The sequence below is a fragment of the Drosophila sulfurigaster genome, chromosome 2L (genome assembly GCF_023558435.1).
Source record: "Drosophila sulfurigaster albostrigata strain 15112-1811.04 chromosome 2L, ASM2355843v2, whole genome shotgun sequence".
Taxonomy (NCBI): domain Eukaryota; kingdom Metazoa; phylum Arthropoda; class Insecta; order Diptera; family Drosophilidae; genus Drosophila; species Drosophila sulfurigaster.
Window position 1 is genome coordinate 9,119,424 of NC_084881.1, and position 12,633 is coordinate 9,132,056.

Below are 12,633 nucleotides of genomic sequence, written 5' to 3' on the forward strand. Positions count from 1 at the left end.
TTCAAAATTCGCGCGTACAGCGCCATTATATTGTTTTTAAAGCTTTTAGTATAATTTGGGAAAAGAAATATTATTTTTAGTGTATGGCACATGCGGCCACACTGATGCACAGTTTGGCGAGTCTGCAAGAAGCAAAAGAAATATGTGTTGTCTCAAATAGTGTTTAATTACTGCAAATCTCATTAACTTTAGCTTATTTTTGTTTCTGTTTATTAAAAAAGCAACACAAACAATTTTCTAATTTGCTATACGCGTTGGGGAGTGACGTACACATTCAATTCTTAACATTTTGCACACAGTTTGTTGATGTTGTTGTTGTTCCACTTGTTTTGAGAATTGTGCAAGGACGTTGTTGGTGGGACGCTGTCGTGCTTGTCCTCGAATGCGAAGAAGGCGCAACAATTAGAACGCGCAACAAGGCGGGTGAGTGCGTGTCTATCTCTGTGTGTGTACGAGTGTATGGGAAAATCAATAATAGTCAAAAAACTGCATACAAAGCAGCGTCACTTGTACGTGTGCGTAACTTTGTAACTTCGTGTGTGTATGTGTGTGTGAATGCTAATGTCTGTGTGTGTCTGCTGTACGGAAGTATGTGTGTGGGTGTAGGTGTTTAGTACTAATAAACTTTCTTTTTCTACAACAGACAACAATAGAGAGAAATACCAAAAATACCAAAACGTAGCAATCGTAATATGGACAATGCAGCAACAACAACAGCCGCAGCAGCAGTCGAAGCTGCCGCCGATGATAATGACAGCGACAATGATGTAGTCACCGATTTTCTAAACTCGAATTGCAACAGCAACGGCGACGTGTCAGCTAAAGTAGTCAATGGAGCTAGTGCAATCATTACCAATGGCAAAATTCTAGGCTCGACACCGCGCGCTACAGTTGAAAGCCAAAACTACTGTATACCTGTTATAAACGCGCCTCCTCCGACGTCTGTTGTGCCCGGCAACAACAATAACAACAGTAGCAACATTAATAGTATTAGCAACAGCAACAACAACAATATGAACATGATACCCACCATTAATGTTACGCCTCATAGTCCCGCCTCGGCATCCAAATACAATAATATCTTCGAGGATACACTCAGTCAACTGCAAAACATTCGTGAGACGGTGCAACAAATGAAGAACTCGACCAGTCAACAGCATCATGATGGTTTGGCAAACAGCTATGGCCTTCTTAGTGCTGCCATCTTAAGCGCCTCGTTGCCGGATCTCAGCAACGCGGGCAATGGCAGTGGCAACGTGGGTGTCATGTGGTCAGCGGCACCGCAGCAGTGTCTTCTGCTGCACACGGATCGTCGCAAGTCCTGGACAGCTGTGGATGATGCCAGCGCCACAGGCGGCGATTGCACTAACAAGAGCGTCAGTCTCTCGAGCCTGGACAGCGAGGAACAGGAAACCATACGAGTCACCGAGCAGCGTCGTCGTTCAGCACGCAACAGCACTGGCGGTAAGTAGAAGCTTGAAGTTTAGGTTGCTAGCTAATGGCAAGAGTTGGACCAGGGCACAGTGGGTTCCATTTGCTGCCAGATATGTGTATATTTGAAAAAGATAATATCTTGCGAACACCAAAAAAAGAGAGGACCACCGGAGCACATTCGGTAATCTCTCAATTTCTTCGAAAAAAGGTTTGTCGAGCAATTGGGATCGCCTCTAACAACAGATTCAGTGAAGTTGTATAGATATAGTATGTATATAGACTACAGTTCTTCTCTGATTCCTTATTGCAAATCGTTGTGGGTTCGGTTTATGGCGACTGTAAAATCACAGCTAATTAACAGTATACAACAAACACGGCGGGTGTCTTTTAACTTGACATTGCAAATGCAACTAAAGTGTAGGGGGAGAAAACGGAGAGTGATGATGATGAGATCAGTTGAGACTGTTTATTGAATAAGCTGGTTCTGGTCTTTGGTTGTATACAACTTTGAAACGAAAAGTGGTTCTGCCCACGCTGCTGCTTAAAAATGCAAACAATGCAGCGAATTTGAAAACAAATGGGGTTTACTTGTTGATGCAAGAGACAATTTGACGATGATAGAAGATTCTAGAAGAAGAACGCTTTAATTTTAGTTTTTTTATAGTTTAGTTTTGTTGTTGGTTTCGCACCAAAATTGTAAGGTATATTTCAGACCAAATAAACTAAAACTTAACTTGTGGTTAAATTGAATTTAAAAAAAATATGCCAAACAAAAAAAATCCCTTAAATTATTTCAACCATTTCAAAATTATAATAGTTTATTTTTATTATAATATTTTAGTGTATCATATAGATCGAATAGTTTTGAATAGTAAAAATAAATAATGATACATGTTAAGTTTGGAAAATTAAAAGCTTACACAAAGTGGTTTAATAAGATGATTAAAATTGTGTTGACTCCATTAATATAATATTTACTTGATTACAATAGCAAATAGGTAATCATGTTAAAAATTTATTAAATTTCTTCGGACGAAAAATTATTGTTACGTCCATTTTTATATTAATTCGGTTTTTTTTTTTAATGATTTTTTACGGTTTTTAGATAATGATCGACAAAAACCATATCATATGTATGTAAGAATAATTATAGAAGCATAGACAAAACAATTACCTTATAAAAATAAAATAATTTTAGTGGCGAATAGATAAAAGCAAAGTCTGGTGATCATAATTAAAGAGAACCTTTTTGTTTATTTTTTTTTTTTAATATCAACTATAAACGGTCAAAATAGTAAATTGTGTATGTTTATAAACAAAAGGTACTTTCCAGCGACCTCTCCGATATAATCTACACATTTTGTGTTTATGTAAAGAAATGTTAAAATAAACACACAAGAGATTCCATTGTGCCAACATGCCGCATCAATTTGAGGCAATTGTGAGTAGGGGATACGTGCCGAAGTTAGTTTCGATTACGATAAGAAATTCCACAAGAGCCCCGGTTCCGTGTATTTGTGTTATCAGTGAGTCGATGGCATTGGCAAGTCCAAGAGGCAACTCACCGTCTAATGCAATAGTTAGTTAACAAGTGTCTAACGCTCTTTATTTTCGCTTGCAGGCATTTCGACGCATTCACTCAACGAGGCAGAGTTGGCACGAGACTTCGAGCGGATTGCAGCCAAGAGGAGTCTGGCCACAGAGATCATCAGTCGGATACCGTTGCAAAAGAGCATCTCGACATCGTCGATCATCGCCAAGGAGGACATCAAGGCGCTTGCTCGACATCTCACGGATAGCGAGGATGAGAATCAGAGTCTGTTGCGTTCGCATGCCAAAATCGAGGTCTACGATCACGTAGAGAAGCGTCCCAAGCGCGGTTCCCTCTTCTTTCGTAAAAAGAAACCCAAGGCCAAGACGAAGTCTCTGGTGGGCGGTGTGCAGCTAAACGCCTGTGACATGGACGCCCATCTCGAGAGTAGCGGCAAGTTGCATGGCAAGAAGTTGTCGGCAGCGGGTCAAGACTATTGCGATGGCTCCGAGGCGCTACAGTTGCAGCTTCAGCACCTGAGCCATCAGCAGGAGGAGCAACAGCCACTGATACGGGCCGCCGAACTGCAGTTCCTCAATGAGCCACCGATTGAGGCTCAAGATTTGGGCGCAGATCCAGCGTTGGGCATCGTGCTGCTGGAGCCCGATTCCTGGACACCGAATGTGCCCAAGGAGCAGCTGAAAACACTGAAGGAGTTGCAAATCAAGCGACAGGAACACATCTATGAGTTCATCATGACCGAGAAACATCACTGCCAGACGCTCATCGTAATGCGTAAGGTGTTCGTGGAGAGTCTGGAGCGTCATTTTCCCGCTCTCAACATACACAGCATGTTTCCCCGCTTGCAGCAGCTGACGGAACTGCACACCTGCTTTCTGCGCCAGCTGCGACAGAAGCAGCGCGAGAATCTCGTTGTGGACAGCATTGCGGACATTCTGCTCGAGTTCTTTTCGCAGGAGCAGGCGCAATGTTTGCGTCTTGCCTACGGCGAATTTTGTGCGAATCATCGCAGCGCGCTGGAACAGTTTAAGCAGTGTTTGGCCGAGCCAAGCTTTGCGGAGTGGTATAAGCACTGTCTGCAGAATCCGTTGCTCAAGAAAAAGGGCATTCCAGAGTGCATACTCTTTGTGACACAGCGTCTCACCAAATATCCGCTGCTCATCGAACCACTGCTGAAGAGCGCACGCGACAATAAACTAGAGACGGACAAGCTGCAACATGCTTTAAACTTGGTCAAGTCGCTGCTGGTTGATGTCGATGCCTGTGTGGCGGAAAAGGAGTTGCGCGAGCGTCAGCTGGAGATTTATGCGCGAGTCGATGCCAAATCCTTTGCGATCTACAAAAATAAACCTTTTCGCAAAACAGAACTGGGCGTGGAGTCGCGTCGACGTCTGAAATTCGATGGACTCGCCACGCTTATGCAGGGACGTGCCAAAACGCAGCTGGTGCTTGTCGTCGTGCTCACCGATTGCTTGTGCTTCCTTAGCGAGAATTCGGCGCACAACAAGTACGCCTTCTTTACGCCCGAGCACAAGGCGGGTGTCGTGCCGCTGCAGAAGTTGTTGATACGCGAGAAAGCGGGCACCGAATCCCGTGGCATTTATATCATCAGCTCCAATCCTGATTTTCCCGAGATGTACGAACTGAAGGTGCAAACGCCCAAGGACAAACAGACCTGGATACAAACCATACGCCAGGCGGTGCTCGATTGCCCGGCCACCGATATTATTGAGGCGGAGGCTTTGACGGCCGAGGAGAAGCTGCGCATTGGTGTCAATAAGCGAGAGACGATCGAGAAGATGCGACAGAAGGACATCGAGCAGGCGCTGCTGCTCGAGGAGAAACTTATGCTGCAGTTCAATCTGCTGAAGCAACAGCAACCGTTTAGCGGCGACATCAACACCAACAATGCCAACGGCAATGCAGCCAATTTTCTGGCCGCCTTCGGCTCGTACAAGGAGCTGGTGAGCACCGACTGTGACACTGCCGAGCTGTGGCGACGTGTGCTCAACACAGTGCAGGACATTAGCCAGCTGGCGGCGAGCATTTACAGCGCCTCCACAGGGCTGCCCGTCTCCCGCACCGTCAGCAGCGTGGGCGAGAAACAGAGCGTGCTCTATGCGTCGCCCACGCTGCCGAAGCGTGCGGAAACCTTTGCTGGTTTCGATGAGAAGCGCGGCAAACTGGGAGGACGCGAGACGGCGGCCAGCAAGCTGAATACGTTGCAGGTGTTGACGCCACGACTGCAGGAGCTGGAGGAGAAGCGTGAACTTAAGACGCCTGCAACAGAGAGAGAGCGAGAGCCGCCACAAGCGCAACCGCAGCAGCTGCAGCTGCATGCGAGCACGCTGCCAGCGAACAGCAAAGAGCACAACTATGCAGTGTTGCAGGTGTCGCACCATCTACACACGCTGCTTTGCATCATCTCGCAGCAGATGACCTGCATCCAGAGTCTACAGCTGCAGTTGGCGCTGTATCGTGAGAGTCCGCGCAACAGCAGCGGTGGCGGTGGCAGCGGCTCAACGGGCTATACACACAAGGACCAGCTGGAGGAGCTGCGTAATTTGCAGGACAAGCTGCAGGAGGAGAAGACCGCCTGGTTGCGTCAAAAGCAACAGCAGCTCGACGAGTTGACCGAAATGAAGGCTCAGCAGTTGCAGCTGCAGCAGCAAATCAAGGCCGAGCAGGAGGATGTGCGCCAGCAGCGTGAGCAGCTCTATCGCAAAATGGAGCTGCTCTCCAGCCAGGGATTGCTGCTCTCGCCAAGCACACCGCTGCCCACTCTGGCGCCGGCCATGGCTCCCGTCGCTGTGCCCGAGGATGCCTACGAGCTGGACACGCCAACTGGTGGCGCCGCAACACCCACAACAACAACGACAGCAGCCGCCGCTTCAACGATTGATCGACGCAAGGAAAAATGGCTGAGTGGCAGCTCCAATTGCAAGACGCCGCCCGTGCATTTGCTGAGCGCCAACAATGCGCCTAAAGCGAATTCAACGCTGGTCAAACAGAAGCTGCCCATGAAGCTATCGTCGCTGTCCTCTGGTGCACGTGTCGACAAATCCGCCAGCTTCAACAACAGCTCCAACAACGGAGCTTCACCTGCCACCGCAGGTAGTGCGGGCGTTCAACAAATGTTTCCCCTTAAGCTGGCCGATAAGCAGCGACAGACAACCGTGGTGACCCCTACGCCGCAACATGCACGCACAGGCAGCTCGCCGGCTATCATCCAGCAATCGACAACCACACCTTCCACCACGGGCAGCACGCCTAGCGTTGCACGTGCCGAGTCGCAAGCGCATTACTCAACCTATGCTTCCGCTCAGCAGCGTCAAAACCAGACGCCCACTAGCAGTCGAGTGCAACAATCGACAGGAGCGACAGGAGGAGTTCGTAGTGGGCAGGCGCCACGGGCCAAACCCGAGGAGGAGGAGATCTACTTCTGACGCAAGTTCACGCCAGAGGTTGAAATCTAAACTCAAAAAAAGAAAACAAATAACATTCCAATGCAGCTCAATAATGCAGCACGATTTGCCTGAAAGTTCCCTCTATAAGTTTAAAGTTAATTTTTTATCGTCTTACGCGATAATTTTTACTAATTTACGTACTGACTTATTTTTTATTTATTGACTATGCTTATCAGCATAAAGCATGTGTAGTATCTATGGCAGGTTTAAACAACATAGCTTTAAAACCAACTGGAATTTTGAGCAACAGATTAACAAACAACTAATGACTAAATAATAGACAAGCTATAGTGAGTGTGCTCGACTGTGAGATACCCGATACCCTAATCTGGACAATATCTTAAACGTGTAACAGAAAAAAGAAAGTCTGATCAACAGAATTTACGACAGAATAATAATTTTCATATTAATTTTCTGATCATATTTAAACGGAACGCATTTAAATTATCGCATACTATACATTTTAATAAGATGATAAACGTTATCATTACATGAAATTCGTTTTCTCCGTGTCTAGCGATATTCCGAAAAATACTTTATCTACCTCTGACCTATTAGAGTATTATTATCTAATTGGACAGTTTTAGGTCTAATAGTCTCTGAGATTTAAGTATTATTGTAAATGGACAGACGGAAAGACAGTCAATCATATCGACACTTTGGCTACCGGGTATAAAAATACCATAAAAAGGTATTTAAGAGTAATAAATGCTTATTTATTGTGCTTAACTAAACTAAAGACTTAACAATGTAACAACATAGTATTTAATGCAGTAATCTTTCGCTAAGTTACGCAGCTCTTTTGGCATAATTCGAAATTCAGATTTGTTGAGGGCAACTAGGCAAATTGTGCTGCAATCCCAAGGCATCTCAAAGCGTGCAGTCAAAGTTTGAGTGCTCGTCCATAAACTTAAGTAATTCCAAGTCTGTGTTTATCAATACTGTATGTGTATGTATGTTATGTACTTAAAACAACGTTCCATTTTTCATCTCAAGTATCTCAAAGATGTGTGTTCGCCTTCCATAAGCTAAAACGACGACGATAACGACAACGACTTACATATGTAACTGAGTTTTGTTAGTGTGTTCGCAAATGCATTTCCCTTTTTCGCGTTTAAAACTTCAAAATAGACAAAACAAGTATGTAATAATCACATGCGTAGCTTAAATGTTCTTAACGTAAATCTTAACTATTTATTCACTCGATGTATTTATTAATTAAATATCTTTAACGTGGAAGCTTTTTCCTAAATAACATTTCATGATTTTAAACAAACTTCCAAAACTGAAACGACTATGTGTGTATGAGTGTAAAACGAAACAAAAGAAAAACAAAGGCATATTTATATGTTATATATATAAAATCGAAACGTATACATAATATTAGATAAGATAATGTACTGTATGGCAGTTTAAAGGACATGGATTTTCTTCTTTTTTATTTCCTGTTCAAAAGCATTACGAACATGTCCTTTGAAATCCGTTACGCCTAATGGCAGTTTATTTTATCTTTAACAACGCACCCATGCATTATTGTATTATTTTTTATACATAAACATAAAACATGGGTCGCACTTTACGATATCGTATATACAGTATATACAAAATGTGTACCTTATTTTACATATCTTTTTTTCGCGCTACAAATGCTTGTAACCCAAACCCTGGAAGGATTGGACTATATAACCAACTGATATCTGTTGCTCGCTCCAATAAATGTTTAAATTATATTTACTGAAGTCTGCTCTTTCCGTTTTTCATTCAGCAGTCGAAATCGTTCTTACGTGGACACTTGTTCCTTGTATGTCCCTCCTCTCGACACAATCCACAGCGACGTCCTTGTCGATTGCCATTTGTTGTAGCTGGTGCTGCTCTTGCGCCTGTTGTTGCCGACGAGCGACCTTGTTGCTGATTGCCTGCAAAAGATAGAAAGGGTTTAATGCATTTTCTAGGCCTATCACATGGTTAAATGCTTACCCTGATTCTCATCAGTGTCGGCCCACTGGAAGAAGCCACAGCTTTTTTCTCGATTGGCACAGGAATAAAAAGGTCGTCCTTTATTTGGCGTTTCCTTGCGCACAATAAGACTGATGGCAGGTTTGCCGCAATTGCATTGAACATTGTTGGAGTTAGCTGCTGGTCGTTTGGGACTTTGCGTAATGGTCACTGTGCTGCTGGAATTGGAACGCATTTTGGTCCCGCCAAAGCTAGAAGTTATATTCGAGTTGTTGCCACGACTTGTAGCGGCGGATTTTGTGGCGTTGTTACGGTTGGGTTGTGAATTGTTCCAGCTAGAAGTATTGTTTTTGCTGCTGCCCCATGAGTTGGTTTCGGTAGCGTTATTACTGCCCCAATTTGCATTAGAGCTCCCCCCTTTTTGATTTGCTGCTCCGCCTGTGCCCCAACTAGAGGCGTTATGGCTATAATCCTGTGATGTTCTTGATGTCGGTACTGCAGCTCCAGCGCTGCCCCAGGATATAGTTTCGTTCGAAGCGCTGCCTCGACGATTTGCAGCACCGTTTGATCCCCACATCTCAGAATCCTCTGATCCTCTAGACCTTTGCTGCGCAGCTCGACCTGTGCCCCATCCTGACGAGCTATTACCACTGCCCCACGCATCAGAATCTTGCGAAGTTCCCCAGGAATTGTTATTGCGATTTGCTGCTCCAGCCGTTCCCCATGTATCTTTGTCTTGGGAATCTCGTGTTCTTGCTTGTGCTGCTGCTCCACTGTTAGCCACTCGTGTAGGATTATCGCCTGATGTAGCGGGCGGCTGCTCATCAGCCCACTGGAAGAACTTGCACTGTTGTTGCTTGGGACATTTGTAAAACTGTCGTCCTTGATTGGGACCAGCAGAACGTGTCGTGAGCTGAAGCGCTGGCTGATGACAGCCACTGCAAAGAACCGCGCTAGGAGCAACTGCGTCTGGCATTGAAGCATCGCTGAGCCGCACGCGTTTGGGCGCTGGCTGTGCCTCAGCGGCAGCACGCGCTTGTCTGCCCCACACCATTGGCACCTCGTCGGCCTCGTATTTTTTTTTCATCCATTGAGTTAAGCTGTCGTCTAAGTTCTGCGGCTCGCCTGCTGGTGGGGGTGAGGGAGGTGGTTGCGGATTGCTGCCACCTGCGTTAACCAGCGCCTCGAAGTCAGCATCATCATCGGCTGCAAAGGCGGCGGCAATATCGTCGTCCAGCTCAGCTGCTGGCAGCGGATTCGTTTCGACAACTGAAGCGGCCGCAAGCATCTGCTCTTCGAAACCATCGTTGCTGTCAAAGAAGCCATCCAGACTGGCAGTTCTTGAGCTAGCGGCTCCCGTGAAGTAGCTTCTGATACCACCAGTTCCAGTTGTAGCTTCAGTTTTGCTATTTCGCTTCATTCTGCTGGCCGTGACTCCACCTGCAGCTTTCTTTGTGGTTTTGCTTGCAGTGTTGCCTTTTGACTTTGAGGCCTTTGAAGCGCCGTCGCCACCAGCACCTCCACCAGCCGTGCCCCAGCCACTGACAGTCGCTCCACCACCTGCTCTAGAGCCACCGCCACCTGGTCCAGGACCTGGTCCACTACCAGCGCCGTTCGTCTGAGCCACAATGCGTCCCACCCGCTTCACCTGATCCAGATTGATGTTGAAGGTGCTGCGAAACAACTCGTCACACCGAAGGCAATTCTTGTACCAGCCACTGGGTGCATTAAACAGTCCGCGATAGTAGGGCGTGTTGAAGCGGAATTTGAGCATGTGATAACCCTCACCACATTGAGCACAGCACTCGTCTAGCACTTGGTAATCCTTGCACTCCTCGGGTAGCCACACTACGTTCTTGCAGTCGGGGAAATTGAGGCATCCAATAAAGAAGCTGCCCGGATTCTTTTTGGGCTTCAGTGCCAATGGCGCCATATCACATTTGGGGCACTGGAACAACTCGCGTATCATGCTGCCGTTTGCTTCGGGTGCACTGTCATTTGCGGGCGTGGCCACGGGAGTTTCATTCAAGCGTTGCGATATCTTCGCATCCATGGCGGTAATTTTGTCGGTGATCTGCTGATAGGCCTGCTTATACTTGGCCACTTGTTCGCGCAGCACCTGCTTGGGATCCTTTTCACCCAAACAAATCCGTTTCAAGTCCGCCTCGAATTCAGCACGCAGCTGCGGTTTGGCCAGAGCCAGCTCCATGGCATCATAGCCCTCATACAAGCCCATGCCAATGACACCGGGAATGAGGGCGCCCTTGTCTACGACGCCAATGTATCCGCGTTCCTTGATAGTGTTTATGTGCTCAGCATGCGTGGCATCGGTGCCAATGCCATGCTTCTCCATCAACGCTATCAGATCGGCTTCGGTGAGCAAAGGTGGTGCTGTTGTGGCGCCCTCATGCAGCATAATCTCGGTGGGTTCAAAGCGCTGACCCTGTTTATAGTCGTGAATCTGCTTAGCACTCCACTTGTCATACACATAGACATCCAAGTAGTTGCGCTCGTGAATAACCAAGCCGTTGGCACTGAACTTCTCGCCCGCAATGTCAATATTGACAATGGTCTCCGAACCAACGGCATCTTTGCTGACACAGGCGAGAAAGTGTCGCACAACCAGTTCATAGACACGAGCCTCGTTGCCCTGCAGATCTATAAGGCATATAATAATAAATGAGATAATTTAATATAAAGTGTGCACAACTCACTTGTCACCATCTTTGTGGGATGTATCGGAGGATGCGCCTGATCCGATTTGTTACCATTGCGCGGATTTGGACCCCATTCCAGCACGCGACGCGCAAACGCGCCCCAAGCTTCGTGCTCCGTCTGCTGCTCGACAAGTGGTGCTAGCGCAAATTCCTTGGAGAACTGATTCGTCTCGGTACGTGGATAGCTTATTAAGCCTTTGCTGTACAGCTTTTCAGCTATCGTCATTGTTTCCTTAGCCGAGAGTTTTAGTTTACGCGATCCCAGTTTTTCCATTTCCACCGTATCCAGGGGTGTGGGTCGCCACTTGTGCTTGGGTTTTACGGTGACGCTCTCAACGGTGGCACGCGGCTCCGGCTCCGCCAGGCACAGCAGCAGATAGTTCTCACACGCCTCCTTATCAAACAGTCGATTGCGAGCCCAATTGAACTCCACGGTCAGCTCTTCGATGGTGTGCAGCACTGCGGTGAAATTAACATTAAAAACAATTAAGAACGCCATCTAAATATCAAGTAGCTACCTCTTATCTTCCAGAAAGCCTCTGATACGAACGCTTCGATCTCCTTGTAGCGCTCGGCCACAAAGCCTAGCGTGGGTATCTGACAGCTGCCATAGGATATGAGCTTGTCGGCTATCTTCTCGGGAAACAAACGTTGCAAACGCAGCGTCTGAAACCGTGTGATGGCTGCTCCAGTGCGTAGATCCAGTTCGGTACGCACATCGACAGCATCGCTCTGCCTTTTGTCCGGCTCGCCAAGTTGCTGCAACGCACGTCGAACTGCGGGTGTCGTAATCTCTGAGAAACTGGCACGGTAGATGGTCAAATTGGGCTTGATGGCGCGACAAACTTCGATGATCTCGTAGCCAATATTTTCGCCCTCGCGATCGCAATCCGTCCAAATGATCAAGCCTTGGCAGCCGCGTATTTCACGTTCCAGCGTCCTCTTAATGCCCTGATAGTCCTCGCCGACGGTTTTGCGAATTGGGGCATCGAAGAGCGAACGTGGATCAACGTTGCGCCAGTTGCGATATGAGACGAGAAACTCCAGCTGCATCAAATGACCCGAGACGGAAGTCATAACCATTTTGGCATTGCGACCCCGCACTTGAGCTTCGAAGTCATAAATTTTGTTGTACACCGAGTAGCCTTCACGCTGCAATAAAGATTAGTTAATGATAAGCCGGATATGACCACAAATACAACTTGTTGCTTACTCGATGTGCAGCTCCATTGGATAAAAGGCCAGCGATGGTTTTGGCTGCATCGTTCTTTTCGGCCACATTGAGAAATTTCATTTCTTTATTCCTGATAGTTTTAGTGCTGTGAAAGTAACGCGAACACTTTGTATACCGCAAACATTTTAAGAGACTAAACATTAATGAATTGGTCAACAATCGATGGAATTATGATTTATTCCCGCCACAAGCAACATATTCGTTGGAGATGGCAAAACCATGAAAGTAGCTTATCAAACGATTGAAAAAGTTTATCGATTGGTTGGAAAATCT

General features: G+C 46.5%; 3 protein-coding genes across 3 annotated transcripts in view; 2 read left to right on the plus strand and 1 right to left on the minus strand.

The window, feature by feature from the left end:
- Positions 1-12,633, plus strand: part of LOC133848626 (uncharacterized) — a 177,253-nt gene that overhangs the window by 58,540 nt on the left and 106,080 nt on the right. The window lies entirely within an intron of this gene.
- Positions 98-6,805, plus strand: LOC133850061 (rho guanine nucleotide exchange factor 18). Its single transcript, XM_062286024.1, has 3 exons — positions 98-423; positions 644-1,464; positions 3,056-6,805. The coding sequence occupies exons 2-3, from the start codon at positions 693-695 to the stop codon at positions 6,430-6,432; spliced, it is 4,149 nt and encodes a 1,382-aa protein (XP_062142008.1). The 5' UTR covers positions 98-423; positions 644-692; the 3' UTR covers positions 6,433-6,805.
- LOC133850062 (DNA topoisomerase 3-alpha) lies at positions 8,016-12,589 on the minus strand. The gene is made up of 5 exons (XM_062286025.1): positions 12,340-12,589; positions 11,645-12,278; positions 11,124-11,585; positions 8,431-11,067; positions 8,016-8,369 (listed from the first exon to the last, which is right to left on the minus strand). Exons 1-5 carry the CDS (start codon positions 12,499-12,501, stop codon positions 8,215-8,217), a joined length of 4,050 nt encoding a protein of 1,349 aa, XP_062142009.1. The 5' UTR covers positions 12,502-12,589; the 3' UTR covers positions 8,016-8,214.